The sequence below is a fragment of the Callorhinus ursinus genome, unplaced genomic scaffold (assembly GCF_003265705.2).
Source record: "Callorhinus ursinus isolate GAN/ISIS: 27379988/994484 unplaced genomic scaffold, GSC_fseal_2.0 scaffold27, whole genome shotgun sequence".
NCBI classification, from domain to species: Eukaryota; Metazoa; Chordata; class Mammalia; order Carnivora; family Otariidae; genus Callorhinus; species Callorhinus ursinus.
The window spans coordinates 9579817-9596160 of NW_027397089.1; the positions used below are offsets into that span (position 1 = coordinate 9579817).

General features: G+C 39.4%; 1 protein-coding gene across 7 annotated transcripts in view; it reads left to right on the forward strand.

Annotated features, from left to right (window-relative positions):
- BCAT1 (branched chain amino acid transaminase 1) overlaps positions 1-16344 on the forward strand; it is a 151853-nt gene that overhangs the window by 21857 nt on the left and 113652 nt on the right. For all 7 annotated transcript variants that reach the window (XR_012373972.1, XR_012373973.1, XM_025879859.2 and 4 more), the window contains exon 5: positions 808-927. Coding sequence is in view for 5 of the 7 variants with exons in the window: in XM_025879859.2 (XP_025735644.2) it covers positions 808-927 (120 nt within the window). In the remaining 2 variants the exon portion in view is untranslated. The remainder of the gene's footprint in view (positions 1-807; positions 928-16344) is intronic.

A 16344-nucleotide genomic window follows, 5' to 3' on the forward strand; every position in this document is an offset into this window, starting at 1 on the left:
CCCGATTTCCTATATTATTGTGCTGTGATTGCTGTTCTAAGTTCTCATTTAAGTAGCCAATTCTTGGTATCATGGGTTCTACTTGGATGTGTGTTTCTGACTCATTTCAACCTTGCACAACCCATGACATACATCTCTGAAAGTATGTTTCTTTGCCCTGTTAAGTGAGTAGAAACTACTTATTTTACAAACTGTCACCCATCTAGTATATGAAAAGCTTTTTCTCCTTAGAAATAAACTGCTCTTTGCCTTTGCCCATTTTCCTATTGGATCATTTGTGTCTTTCTTACTCATTTTCAGACTATCTTAACATATTCAAGTTATCATTGGTTAATTATGGGTTATGAATAACTTCACCAAATTTGTTGCTCCTCAGCATGGAGTCTGCTTAAGGACTCTCTCCCTTCTCTCTGTCCCTTCCCTCCACTCTTGTGCATGTGTTCTCTCACTCTCAAATAAAAAAATCTTAAAAAAACAAACCGACGCTTTTCTACCTTAAGGTTACAGAGGTATTTTTAATTTTTACTTTGTAAAAGTCTTAATGTTTTATCGCATTTAAATGTATAATCCAACTGTAGTTGATATTTACTATGGTAAGAGGTAGGGATCCACTGTTTTATCTCCTCCACGTAGATAATCCATCATCCCATCACAATTTTGGGGTAAAAAAATGACAGAAAAAGATTCTTGTTTGGTTTTATTATTACTTTTTTTTTTTTTTAACAGTCTAAAGCTTTCATGAGGATCATTACTTATTGCTACAGTGGAGGAAAATCCCACTCTTCATTATGTTTTCCATTCCTTCAGGTATTTGACAAGGAAGAGCTTTTAGAGTGTATTGAACAGCTTGTGAAACTGGATCAAGAGTGGGTCCCCTATTCAACATCTGCTAGTCTGTATATTCGTCCTACATTCATCGGAACTGAGGTACAAACTGACTCCCTGTTTCTGGGTGGGCAACTTATCATCATTTATTCATGTGTGACACTTCTAGTATATAGTTTGAAATAGCCCCCCAAAACGTCATAAATGACTCCTTTCTTCTGGTTATCAAGACCAGGTGTCAGCAAACATTTTCTTTCTTTTTTTTTTTAAGATTTTATTTATTTATTTGACAGAAAGAGAGATAGCGACAGCAGGGACACAAGCAGGGGGAGTGGGAGAGGGAGAAGAAGGCTTCCCGTGGAGCAGGGAGCCTGATGCAGGGCTCGATCCCAGGACCCTGGGATCATGACCTGAGCCAAAGGCAGATGCTTAACGACTGAGCCACCCAGGCGCCCCAGCAGACATTTTCTTTAAAGGGCCAGGTGGTAAATATTTCAGGCTTTGTGGGCCTTATGGTTTCTGTCGCAACTCAATTCCACCATCGTGGTACAGAAGCCGCCACAGTTACCAGTGAAAATGAGTCAGGAATGAGCAATGAGCAAGGCTGTTTGCCCTTCCTTAATCAAGATTCACCAATATTTCCTCATATTTTTCCTGAGTGTCCTCAGAGGCGTTCCTCAGTGTAATGTCTCTTGTCTTGGCAACAGTTCTCCAAGGCAGAAGTGGTAATGGTTTTGAAATTTGGAGGAGGGAGAGCTGTTGCTTTTTATTTTCATTTTCCTGAAGTCTTGGGATTACCAAGGAGTGAGAGTGGAAAACTCTTCCCCCACAGGAAATATTGAAAATGAAGTTCACAGTGGGAGTTAGGGAAGGAACTTGAGAGCTAGAGTTGTAGCTTTACACATCATGCCCGTAAGATCTGCTGGTAGGTCCCAGTCTACTGGTGGGTGCCCTTGCCAAAGAAGGGCATGCCTGGAGTAGCTAAGGCCGTTTGTGTGGGTTGAGGATGCCTTTTAAAGACCCTTTCACTTGTCTCCTTCCCCTTCTAGGCAGCTGTGGTTTTATGGAGAGTGGGTGGTGTGGAGGGATAATTGAGGCGGGGAGATTGAGTGTGGGTGGGCACTGACGGGGCTGTGGCATATGGAGATTTTTAGGAACAGGGAGAATGAGATGGCACTCTTGCTATAGTCTAGCCATGCTGCTTCCTACTAGGTAATTGTCTGCTTACCAGGTTCTCTACTCTGCCATCTGAATGCAAGAAGTACGGGAATACACAAGGCCATAGAATAAATACCCACGTGGTCCTTTGGCATCCTTTTGATGCCTTTTGAAAGACTATTAAGAATCTAGATAATGAATTTCATGAATTGCAGTCTCCCTAACAAATTTGGAAGAATTGGGACAATTAAAAAAGTTATCTACTCCTTATGTCTCTGACATTTTAAGATTAATGAAGTTTTAGTTTTTAATTTTATATTTTTATTTATATATTTTTAGTTTTTATATTTTAGGATAGGAAGAAGCAATTTTTAAAGTTTGTTGAAACATTGTTACTACTCTGGAAGCACTGTCTTGCATTTATTCTGAAGTATTTTCCCCCTCTAAGATCGGATTCTTCTATTCCAAGTTTGTTGAGAGTTTTTTTTATGAATGGATATTGAATATTGTTGATGCTTTTTCTAAACGTCTTGACATGATTATGTGGTTTTGTCCTTTATTCTATAGTTATGCTTGTTATATTCATTTTTTGGTGTTAAAACAACCTTGCATTCCTGGACTAAAATCCTACTTGGTTACAGTGAATAATTCATATTAGATCTTGTACCAGTTTGCAGGTATTTTGTTAAGAATTTATGTCAATTCTCCTAAAAGGTATGGGTCTGTAGTTTCCTAGCATATTTTGTTCTGTGAGTTAGTAAATTGTTCTGATTCCTGGAATCCTTTAATCTAGAGTTAGACAAGCTTTTAAACCTGATTTTATAGTCTAGCATGTTGTCACAATAATCCTCTCTATTGGTGGTCTTCAGCTTTTTGCATTTGAATCACCCAGGTTTGTTTGATTAATTGATTGATTATTTGATTGGGGGGGCAGAGGGAGAGGGAGAAACAGAATCTTAAGCAGGCTCTACCCCTAGCATGGAGCCTGATGCGGGGCTCGATCTCACAACCCTGAGACCATGACGAAATCAAGAGTTGGATGCTTAACTGACTACTGACTGAGCCACCCAGGTGCCCCCACCCAGGTATTTTTTTAAATACACATATTGACCCCTATTCCCAGAGATTCTCGTTGAGTAGGTCAGAATGGTGATTCTGATGCATGCCCAAATTTAAGAATCTCAGTGACAAAAGCCTTGCCAACTAGTTCTCTCCAACTACACTCTTTCAACTTACCTATTTGATTATGGTTTGGAATCAAAAATTTTTTCAAATCTGCTTTACAAGCAGTAAGTTAAGAATCAAAGGAAATAACTGATATCATTTGGTAAGTCAACATTATTTATATTTGGTACATTTATATCAACTAGAATTTTTCTAATTAAAGGTACAGGCAGAAACCAATCACCTATAATTCAGAAACAAGCATAATACAAATAATGTTCAATAAACCATATGGATTTAAACATTTGTACACCACACAGATGTTCTACAATCTAGTCTGGTAAATTATCAGGCACTGTCTTTTCATGGTGGCTGCATTTGATAAGTGAGGTGCGCTGGCTGGAGGATTAGGCCCAGTGGCTTCCAGTCTACTGGGCCCCTTTCATCAGCGGTGGCTAACTTTTGCTGGCCTTTTTATGTTACTTGGGTTCGTGATGGCTCTGTCTTGTCACTGGCTTCACAGAATAGTTGCAGGTTCACCTTTGTATCAGTTGTCTGATGTTTTGGTCTTGTCTACTGCTGGCTAACATCCACATTTTTCTTTCATGTTCTTTTTATGTTTAGATTAATTGATTAAGTGGGTCTTCGATCCAAGAGGTATTTTGACTTCTTTGAATGAGCAAATAAATATATGTCGGGGTAATTTATTAAGTGATATCACCCCCTCCTTGATCTCATGTGCCCAGTTTCTATTCTTGGGAGTGATACTCCCTTGTGTGTATAGAATATTCCGTATTCTACAACAAACTCATTTGTACTGAGCTCCAGTCCAGATCCAAATAATCTAAATCTGTGGAGCCAGGATCAGAGACTCTGCATTTAACCAAACTCTCCAAGGATTTCTTAACTACTTTCAAGGGTATCACCATCTCAAGCCTTGTGAAAGAATTAAGTATATGTCTAGCAGTCTTTAATGCTTTATTTGCTCCTGGGTTTGTAAACTGGCACCTGGTAGAAATATTTATATCTTTGAAAGCTCAACTTCATCCCACGGGCAGGGTGTTGTTTTCATTTTTAGGGGCCATGATATAATAGTCTAATATTAATTATTCCTTCTCACGCCCAGTATGATTTGGTAGCAGCCATGTAATAAGAGAGTGGTTCTACTCTCAACCTACGAATTTCATTGTTTGTAAAGTATTCTGCTTCTTCACATGTCTTATAATTAACACCCTTCATTTTGATTAATTTACATAGGTAATACTTATGTATGAATGTTTTTATGCAATTCTTCATATGTCTTCCAGCTTTCTTTGATAATAATTGGATCCATTGCTAAAATCCTTTTAGATTTAGGATTATAGTAAACAGAATAGTATTTTATTGGAACATTTGTAATTAGCTATTAATATATAACCAGTGGGTAGAGCTTGCCAATAAAAAATACCAGGCTGCCAGTGGGTGAAAATTAAAAAAAAAATTTTTTTTCCTATATGGTTCATATTATTAAACAAAATACTAAACATTAATACATAAACCGCTTGTAAAAAGTTTAAAGAGTAAAATCATTCATGTTACCAAAAGATTTCTCATTAAAAAAAGAATTTCCGTATCCCTTTAGTATCTTCTGAAATTTTTATTTAAAAGCTTTTTTTTTTTTTAAGATTTTATTTATTTGACAGAGAGGGAGAGCGAGAGAGGGAACACAAGCAGGGGGAGTGGGAGAGGGAGAAGCAGGCTTCCTGCTGAGCAGGGAGCCCAACTGAGGGGCTCTAGCCCAGGACCCTGGGGTCATGACCTGCCCGAAGGCAGTCGCTTAACGACTGAGCCACCCAGGCGCCCCGAGGTAGTTAAAAACTTAAAGAGAAACTAAAAGCTGGAGTGCTTCAGACTACTGCTGATTATGTGTCAATTGGAAATTAAGATAAAATCTGAAAGCCTAATATTTAAATAAAGAACATTTACATGAACAGTTTCTAGATTTTCCCTTTATCAGACAAAAAGTAAAATTACATGACTGTCAGTTTCAATACTGGATACCAAACAGCCTTACATCTGAAGAAGCTGGGTTTTGCTGATTTTAACATCTGTTTTATCCAACTTCACTCTATTTAGTAACTCCAAGCAGGTACAGCTATATGAACGTACAGACACAGGCTTTATTTCCTTAGTGATTCTAATAAGTGTATAAGTGCTTTGTCCTCAATCTATACCAAAATAGGCACGAGCATGAATTCTGAAATCCCGTGTGATCATGGCGTTTAGCCTTTCACTTTTCCAGTTTTTCTCAGTATCCTCTCGTCCCACTGGAGGTGATTGGAGAGATGGTGGAATGAGGCAGCACTGAATAGCAGCAGGGCTGAGAATCTGTGTCATGGAGAAGGGTCAAGTCTGATGGTCGAGAGTCAGCCCACTCAGCCCCTTTGACCAGGTCCCAGGCTGATGCCACAGATCTGCAAGCTACCAGCAGATTGGGCTTTTCCAGCTGTACGCCTAGACAGATTGACCTTGGCTCATGTGGAAGGTGAGGAATCCCTTATATTCCGTTAACTCATACTTCTACATTCAGAGCGTCCCTAAATAAATTTCTGGAGATGAGCTCCACTAGTGAAGCAGTCTGCTTTTGGTTAATTCCAGGCTCGGATGCACAGAATACAATCTGAACAGTGCAGAACATTTTCATTCACTTCACATAAACAACTTTCCCCATTCACAACTTCTGGAAATCTTTCAGTATGACATTTTCATTAAAGCTCGCATTTATAAAACTCCTGCTGCCAAATGGTCCACTCCTTGTTTTCTGGTTCCCTGCACAGGGAGCTTAAGGACATAAATTTCATAGACATATCTTTCTTTTCCTTTTATCACCTTGTAAAATCTTTATATTACACATATAATGTAACCTATAATCATAACAGTTCCCATGAAAAGAATTCCCTTTACTCACTGCCTTTATTTATGCTTATATAGCTTGTATCTTACCATCATTTCTCTTCACAATTAGCCTCTATAAATGAAAGAATCTGAAAAGATTTGAAAACTAGGTATAGCAGCAATTTGTGATCATATAACTTGTGTTTTGTCTACACTTTTAATGTACTCTTTTGCAATCCTATTTGAGATATACACACATATACATATATATATAGTCATTCATTCATTCCACTGCTTATAAACAATATTAAATTCTCATTTACATAATTCTTAACATGCTTCAGATGAACAGCCCCATCTAAGTATCTTTAAACCTTGAGTTTGAAGGTTATTTGCGTTGATTGTAACCTGTGATAATCAGCTTGTTGTTTTCAGCTACCGTTCACTCCTACCAATGGACAGCCTCATGAGGCTGTTCTTGTCCATTTCATCATTACCACAGGAGATGATTGTTGTTGTTGTCTTCATTTGGACTCTTGCACTTGGGGTGCAGCTGGTTACTGCCTCTTAGTTCATGGCACTTCCCATCATGGGCACTGAGGTCTCGCTCTTATTCCCTTCCATCTTCATTCCCTACTCTCATCTCATCTCCTCCCCACCCTTCCCCCCAGCCCCGGCAATCATCAGTCATCTCATGTATTGAATGAATATTCTTTTAGTTTGTGTGTTTTTAAGTATTTCTTATTACTTTGTATGCCTGGCATTTTAATTTCTAGAAATGGTTTTGTTCTACAGATCTCCTATTTCTGAACGTTTTCCCAGGGCATGTTGTTTTTGTTTCTGCACAGGTTACTGTGTGTCTATCCAGTCCATCGCTTCTGAGTGCTGGAAAGTTCTCCATGCCAGACACCTGCCACACCTATCCCAGTTCCCTTACCGGGATTCCATTCCCCTGTTACCTTACATAATACTGCAGGGAGAGTTTGACAATAATCAACCCAGGGAATTCTTGAAAGAGTTAGTGTTTCCCAGCAAGATGCCCTTGGCCCATCTTACTTTTGCAATCCAGGAAAGTTCTGCTGCTTTTCAGAGAAGTCCTGGTTCTTTTTGTTGAAATACAGTGACTTGTCTGATACTGTCACCAACCCCTGGCATTATGAAGCTCTCCTAAGTATCAGGCATGGTACTTGGTGCTTTCCGTGCACTGACGACAACCCTGTGAGTAGGAGCTGCTGGTGTCATTTTTGAGATGAGGAAACTGAGCCCCAGAGAGATGAAATAAGAAACCTGCACTCTTGGGGGTGACCGGGTGGCTCAGTAGTTAAGCGTCTGCCTTCGGCTCAGGTCATGATCCCAGGGTCCTGGGATTGAGCCCCGCATGGGGCTCCCTGCTTGGCGGGAAGCCTGCTTCTCCCTCCCCCAACCCCCCTGCTTGTGTTCCCTCTCTGGCTGTGTCTCTCTCTGTCAAATAAATAAAAAAAATCTTAAAAAGAAAAAAAAAAAGAACCCTGTGCTCTTAGCCTCTCTGCCACGGGGCTGGGTTTAGGGAAACAGTGATGAGCAAAAGCCACATTTCTGCTCTCAGGGAGCTAGCTCAGTGTCTGGTGCAGCAGTCACTTTTCATAATAGAAACCCATGAAATGAATGTGTATGGACAGAGGGAGGTCCGTGCTGTGGAGAAATGGGCTGTGGCTCAATAACAGTGGTTCGTGTGGAAATATAACAGGGCCACTAAGATCTTCCCCATCTTGTTCTAGTATCAGTTCATCTTGTGTCTATTTCCTTGCCTTCTCTGAGCTAACAGCTTTCCTGCTCTGAATTACATTTGACCTAATCACTCCAAGTATTATAATATGTTATATATTCTGTACTACATAACATACACTATCATACAATACACACACGTGTTACATAACACACTCCTACATCTTACGTTCAGTTACAATACTTTCAAGTTTAGGAATATCAGTTCTCACATGCAAACTTGCCCATCCGTTTCTGGGACTTTATTTTTATTTAAAATAATTTTTTTTAGCCTGGGTGGCTTAGTGGGTTAAGCGTCTGCCTTTGGCTCAGGTCATGATCCCAGGGTTCTGGGATTGAGTCCCGCATCAGGCTCCCTGCTCAGTGGGGAGTCTGCTTCTCCTTCCCCCTGCTTGTGCTCTCTCTCTCTCTCTCTGACAAATAAATAAGTCAATAAAAAAAATTGTTTTAATTCAGGTTTAGCTGTCAGATGGAGAGCATAATGATCTAATACTTGCATATATTGCAAATTGATCGCCACAATAAGTCTGGTTAACAAATACATACTTAGTTACAAATTTTTTTTCTTATGATGAGAACTTGAAAGATTTACTCTCTTAGCAACTTTCAAATGTACAATACAGCATTATTGACTATTGTCACCATGCTGTACGTTACATTCCCAGGACTGATTTATTTTGTACCTGGAAGTTTGTACATTGTGACCCCCTTCCACCCATTTCTCCCACCCCCTGCCTCTGGCGACCACCAATCTGTTCTCTGCATCTATGAGCTTGTTTTATGTGTGTTTTCATTTTTATTTTAGATTCTAAATATAAATGATATCATTCAGTATTTGTCTTTCTCTGTCTGACTTATTTTCACTGAGCATAATGCCCTCGGGGTCCATCCATGTTTTGCAAGGCTGGATTCCTTTTTTCATGGCTGAGTAGTATTCCATTATATATACACACCACATTTTCTTTATCCATTCATCTATCAGTGGACACTTAGGTTGTTTCTGTGTCTTGGCTTCTGTAAATAATGTGCGGTAAGCACAGAGTTGCTTCTGTCTTTTTGAGTTAGTGTTTTTGTTTTCTTTGGATAAGTACCCAGAAGTGGAATCACTGGATCATATGGTATTTCTACTTTTAATTTGTCCGGGAGTCTCTGTACTGTTTTCCAGAGTGGCTGCACCAATTTACATTCATACCAACAGTGCACAAGGGTATTTTTCTGGGATGTTAAAGGAGTGATTTGGAGGAGGGAAAACTATCTGGCAACAAACTCAAATAGTACCAAAGGTATATAAGGGTAAAGAAGCTTCCTTTCCATTCTCGTCCTGATCCAGAGTTCCACAGTGTGCCTCCTTTCAAATAATTCCTGTGGCCAGCTTTTCTTATATCCTTCGAGAGGTGTACATAGTCATACCTCTACCTGCATACATGTGTTTATACATTAACTATTATCTTTCTTTTTATAAAATTGGTTTTGCTCAGGTTCCGAAACTCAAAGATTTTTACACACACATTCACACACACACACACACACACACAGACAGTTTAAAGAAAAGAATTAAATATTAAAATCTATGCACACAACACCTAGTTAACATTAACATGGCTAATACAGTTGGGATTAGAAAGTAACTAGTACAATTTAAACCTTTTGTATACGTTTCTCTGTTGATTCCCTTTCCTTCCCCAGAATCAACTAACCATGGTTAGCTATGTAGTAGTTCATTCTTTTTTAGTTTTTTTAAAAAGATTTTATTTATTTATTTGAGAGAGAGAATGAGATAGAGAGAGAGAGCACGAGAGGGGGGAGTCAGAGGGAGGAGCAGACTCCCTGCTGAGCAGGGAGCCCGATGTGGGACTCGATCCCGGGACTCCAGGATCATGACCTGAGCCGAAGGCAGTCGCTTAACGAACTGAGCCACCCAGACTACCTGTAGTTCATTCTTTATTTTCTCCTCCTTTTACCTCCTGCCCCGAAATATGGGATTGTTTTACTATGGATGGACAATTGGCATATTTCTAACTTTTGGCTATTATAAATAAAGCTTCTGTGCACATCCTTGTACATGTCTTAGGATGGACATATGTACTTGCTTCTCTTTGCTATTTACTTAGGAGTTAAGTTGAATAGAAGGATATTCGCATGTTCTGCTTTACTAGATACTGCAAAACAGAGTTCCAGAATGCTTATGCCAGTCTATTCTCCCACCAGCAATGTATGAGAATTCTATTTGCTTCCTATCCTTGTTAACACTGGTAGTATCTTGGGGTGCCTGGGTGGCTCAGTCATTAAGCGTCTGCCTTCGGCTCAGGTTGTGATCCCAGGGTCCTGGGATTGAGCCTCACATCGGGTTCCCTGCTCCGCGGGGAAGCCTGCTCCTCCCTCTCCTACTCCCCCTGCTTGTGTTCCTTCTCTTGCTATGCCTCTCTCTGTCAAATAAATAAATAAAATCTTAAAAAAAATAATGCTTGCATTATTAAAAAAAAAAAAACCAACACTGGTAGTATCTTGTTAATTTTACCCATTCCGATTTATGTAGTCTTTGTGTGGTTTTAATTTTTATTTCCCTGAGGACAAATTATGTTGAGTACCTTTTCATATGTTTATTGTGTATTGAAAATTCTTTGGGGAAGTACCTGTGCAAGTCTTTTGCCATTAAAAAATTGATTTGTCTTTTTAATTTTTTAAGAGTCTTTATATATTCTAGGTATAAACCCTTTGTCAGGGATATATTTCACAAGTACTAATTTTCCATTCTGTGACACATCCTTTGTCAGATAAATGTATTGCAAAGAGTGTTCTAGCCTGTGGCTTGATTTTGTGTCTAGTCTTGCTTTTTCACTCTCTTACTGGTATATTTTAGAAAACAGCAGTATTGGGGCACCTGGGTGGCTCAGTTGGTTAAGCATCCGACTCTTGGTTTCGGCTCAGGTCATGATGTCAGGGTCGTAGGGTCAAGCCCCACATTGTGTTCTGTGCTCAGCACGGAGTCTGTTTGAGGTTGTCTCTTTCTCTGCTCCTTCCCCGCTTTCTAAAATAAATAAATAAATCTTTTTAAAAAAGAAGTATTTTTCATGTAATTATACTTTTTTTTTCTATGTATTTTGTGGCTTTTATGTGTTCTAAAGAAATCCTTCCTTACTCCAAGGTCATACTTATGTTTTAGAGTTTTGCTTTTCCATTTAAATGAAATCCATTTGGAAGTGAACTTTGTATGAAGGACTCAATTTTATTTTTCTCCATATGGATACCACATTATTCCATTACTGTTTACTGAGTGGTCTGTCCTTTCTTTCCTGATTTACAGTGCCGGCTGTTGATATGTTAAGTTTCCATAGAAGAAGGCTATTTTTGGCTCCCCAGCTGTACTTTCTCTCTCTCTCTCTCTCTCTATATATATATATATACATATAGATTTGTGTTTTTGTCTCTCGGTCTCTTTTTTACATAAATGGCAGGCATCCTATGAACAATTTTGTTTGTATTACTGTTTTTGCATTTACAATTTGTCTTAGAGATTCTTCTGCATCAGTACATATGGATCTACCCCTATTTTACCCATTTTCTTAGCTGGAAGGTATTCCATCGTACATATATATCACTTAATTGAATACAGGATGCCATAAATTATAAGTCACCCATTATTTTAATCATTGAAATGGAAAAACATTGCTAAACTATGATGCAGTATTTTCCTGACAATCCTGGCTGATTCATGAATTAATCATACCATCCTTTTATTTATTTATTTTGTAATGTGTGTTTCCAGGGGACATCTGCAATTCTTCCTGCCGTCATTTGTACCGCTTGGCTTGTGATAGGCATTTTTATTTTTGCATGTAGCTTAATAACAAAAACTAACACAGCTTTATCTTCATGTGGATTTCTTCCTACCAGAGGTCCCATGAGAAGACTGGCTGTTGCCTTGCAGGAAAATACTCAATTGCACTTGTTCCATGTTACTACAAATATTTGTTTGACCAACATCAAATATATGTCCAGCTCCTGTTTTTGCACTTTCTATTCAGTAATTTTTCTTTTCAGTGCCAGATCGTACTGTATCTTTCTAAAGACATTTTAAATGGCAAACTCAACATGTATGGTATTTCCCATGCCAGCTTTTCCATGAGTGCTACTTCGTCAATAGCAGTTGTAAAATGCTGAGTCTGGATTGCAGACACATTAAATGTGAGGAAAAATGGACATCTTAGAATCAATGAAATATGGTAGCGTAATTTATGCAACCAGGGTCCTGTTCATCAACCGTCATGTTGATAGAGCAAACATAAGAACTATTATTAGTAAATTGAATAAAATGAGACAGTTAAATTTGGGAAACTTAAAAGTGCAGGCTTCCTTCAAGGAATTTATGTTGTAAGCCTATCCCCTAGTTCATATCAAGACATATATTCAAGGATATTTATTGCAACTCACAAAATTTTCTGACAGATTGGATGTGACTATGAAAGAAAGGTCAAGTTTTCCTTTGGGCCAGAGCAACTGGGTAGTGACCATTTGTTGGGATGGGGAAGAGTGAGGGAAGAGGTTTTTCTTGTGTATTTTGTTGGAGCAATGATGGTTAGAATCTAGAGTTCAGTTTTGAGCATGATAACTTAAGCTCAAGGTATCAAGTAAGTGGGCAGATCTATAAGTCTGGAATTTGGGGGGAGAGTTTGGAATTTAAGTAATACATTCTAGTGTTTAACATCTAACAGCTTTAGAGTCAAGGGTCTAAGTGAAGTTATTAAGAAATCTAGTTACTGATGAAAAGAAGGTGAGGACTAAGCCCTGGGGCAGGCCAACATTTAGAAGAAAGGGAGATAAAAAGGAATCAACTAACTAAGAAGTCTGAGAAGTAGCAGCTTGTAAGGTAGAAAGAAAAAACAAGAGGGCTTGGTATACCAGAAGCCAGTGAGGGACATGGAAGCAGTGATCAGTTGTGGCAAATCCTGCCCACAGGACCAGAGAGGTGGGGCCCAGGAACTGACTATTGGATTTGACAACATGAAAGTCCTCGGTGAGATATGGTTGTCCTGGAGTGGGACATGTGATAAAGGGAGTGTGTTTGTTTTAGATGGGAGATACTACGACATATATCTAAGCTGATGGAATGATCCAGAGGAAAAGGAAAATGGATTGTTAAAATATTGAAAAGATTTCCCAAGCTTCTCTTCTGTCTTGGTTCAACTTCTAAGGGTGATGGTACAGGCAAGCAGCGCTGTGTGACTAGATGACGGGGACAGAAGTAAAGTGCATCTGTTTCTCTGCTCCACTGTGATGCAGAACGCCCCACAAGATTTGTATATACTCGCCATCACAACCTCCTTTCCCCTCGTTCTTTCTTGAATCCACAACATTCAGACTTTTGACCCCCTCCACCCCAACTCCCACTGAAATATGCTTGTCAAGATCACCAAGGACCTCCATGTTGCCAAATCCAATAGTCAGTTCTTGGGGCTCTCTTGAGTGTAGCATCCTTTCCCTTGCACCAGCCCACTCAGGATCTCACTTGGTTGGCTGGCTTGGGACTGGCCTATTTGGGGAGCCTCTTCATTGCAGTTGTCAGCCCCCTGTGCTGGCCTAAGGTGTCTCTCTATTCCAGGCCCATTGTGCGCTTGGCCCAGTCAATTGAAACAAACTTGATGGAATCACAAAGTCAAAGTCTGAGCGCTGAGGCTAGGTCAGTGAAGAGATCCTGGTTTTAAGGCCATTCTTGATACAAGGAAAATGCTCCTGTAGCATTTTCCTGTCCTCTAGAGAAGGGGTCAGCAAACTTTTCCTGTGAAGTCAGGCAGCTACTCATCTCTGCCTTTGTGGCACAAAAGCCTCAATAGGCAACGCATATATGCATGAGTGCCTGTATTCCAATAAGACTTTAAAAAACAGGAAGCAGGCTGAAGTTTGCTGACCCCTGATCTAGTCATTTCAGAAAGGGAAATGAAGCATGGTTTTTCTAAGAATGACTCATTCTGGCTCTTCCTGGGTACTTCCCTATCAAGTTTTCTTGAACAGTTGTATAACAATCCATGCTAAAATTTCAATGTAGGGTTGATTTCAAATATACTAAGCTGTATTTCCCGGGATGTTGGTATAATAACCCTGTGTTTTCCCCAAGTGCTCATTCTCCACAATTTCAACATTGAGTGTTGAATGTAGTTCCATGGTCCCATCTACAGTCATCTTAATGTCACCTTCATGCTTTGCATATTGGCACATACTGAATTTCTATACCACAATTACTGTTATTAAATGAGTATTTTTAAAAACAAAAATAATTGCTGTTTGTTGGATACTTGAAAAAGAGGAGGTTCTGGGTGCTTTCCACAGTTTATCTAATTTAACCCTTACACTGATGCTATAAGCACTCACTATCACTGCATTTCTGTAACCTTTGACGGGTAGGTGTTCTTTTTCCCTTGTCTTAAGTTTTCTTTTAACTATGTGCTTTCTAAATTTTAAGTTTATTCTTATTTAAAAACTGAAAAAGAATGCTAGCCTTCTTTTTGTCAAGTGTTAAATATATACTATCTCTCTCTGAACAGGCCTGAGATTCCCCTACCCATTTTATAGCAAGCCTCAGAAACTTCTGGACTTTAGCTTCCCTCATGGTATTCTTTGAATGTCTACATATGAATTCTGTTAGTTTAGAGGTCAGCACTAAAGGAAATAAGGCAGGGGACAAAGGAACATTTTCTCTTTGGTGTCAATGCAGCATAGGAGGACTAGCATCAGTAGTTCAGATATGGCAAACAAATCATCTAGGTTGTTTTCAGAGCTCCTTTCTATAAACAACTTCTTATAAGATGAAGAGTCATTCAACAGATATATAGTAAACCTGGTATAACAAGGCACAATGCTCTGTAGGGGATGAAGATGGCCTTGCCCTTCACCGAGTGTGCAGATTAGCTAGAGGTAGAGAATTAAAGAGCTATTTGTAAGCAGGTGCGATGGACATTTTATCTAAATGCACAGAAGTGCAGGGTGCTGTAGTAGCATGTAACACAAGTACCTAACTTTGTGAAGGGGGCTCATTTTCTGAAATGACATTGAAATTGAGATTGAAGGGTTTGTATTACTTAGGAAAGAGAGGGGATGTCTTAGTCGGCTCTGGCTGCCATAACAGAATACCAGATTGAATGTCTTAAACACTAGAATTTAATTTTCTCACAGTTCTGGAGATGATCTGGAAGTCCAAGAACAAAGTGCCAGCAGGGTTAGTTTCTGGTAAGGTCTCCCCATAGACATCCACCTCGCTGTGTCCTCACAGAGCCTTCTGTGTGTGTGGAGGGAGTGGGTTGGAGAGGGAGTGCAGAGCTCATGCTCTAATGTCTCTTCCACTTCTTAGAAGGATACCAGCCCTGTTGGATTTAGGGCCTCACCCCTTCTCGATCGCGTTGGACCATAATGACCTCCTTAAAAGCCTTAGCTCCAAATGTAGTCACACTGGGAGTTGGGGCTTCAAACTGGGGGTAGACATGTTTCAGTCCATAACAGGGGAGGGGGAGAGTGTTCCAGGTAGGGCGAGTAGTTCAGGAAGACATGTAGAGGCAAGAAAGTGAGGAGGTTTGAGCATGAGATGCATAGAGTGTGAGGGCCGTGCTGAAGGCTGAGGTAGCAGGAAGTGACGCCCTGGCTTGAACTCTTTCCAGAGCAAGAAATCTTGTGTACTTCACTTATCGTTTTAAACTTTGATATTATAAAAAGAAGTCTGGATTAAGAGTAAAAGATCTAGAGCATAATAACTGAGACCTTGGGCAAATCATTTGTTTGGAGCCTCAGTTTCTTCAACATAAAGACAGGAGTTATAACCCTTAACTTCCTGGCTTGTTGGATTAGATGAGGCATTAACTGTGAAATGTCTTAGAAAACAAAAACTGTATAATTATTGAGGATTTTTAAATCATTCACCAAATCAACTAGTTTTTCCTACAAAAACTGCATAAATTTGTTAGCCCTCCGTTTTGTAACTCACACACTCAAGGCCTTGCGTGGACCCGTGGTCCTCTCCATATCTTTATAGCACCCCTCAGTCCAATATTTACTGTTTTCCCCTCTAAAACAAATTAGGCTCTTCTTGGAGTTAAAAAAAAAAAAGTCATGCCACTCTTTTTGAAAAAATGTTCCTGTTGTTCCCACTTATCTTATTTCTTCTGTCCCGTATTTGTCCTGCTTAAACAGAATTATTTTCTGCTGTGCTTCTCTACCTCCCACACCACAACAAGGACTAACTAGTACCTTTTCTCAGCTCCTGGGACACTTCCTGCCATCATTCATATAAGCTCTGAAATTCTGCCTTTATACACTAATTTTCTAACTGACTCACAAGTGGTGATTTTCACTGGAACACATCACTTTATTTTTCATCACACCCAAGTATATTGTTATTTTGTGCAAAATATACAGGTACTTAATACCTTTATATATGTATTTGTGAGGTAGTATGATGAGTATCTTTTTTGTACACATCAGAATTTTGACTTAAGTCAGTATGGTCCCTTGAGAAGTTATATAATTTGCATCTGTGAGCTTTTATATTCCTCATTTCCCATGACTTTTATTTTT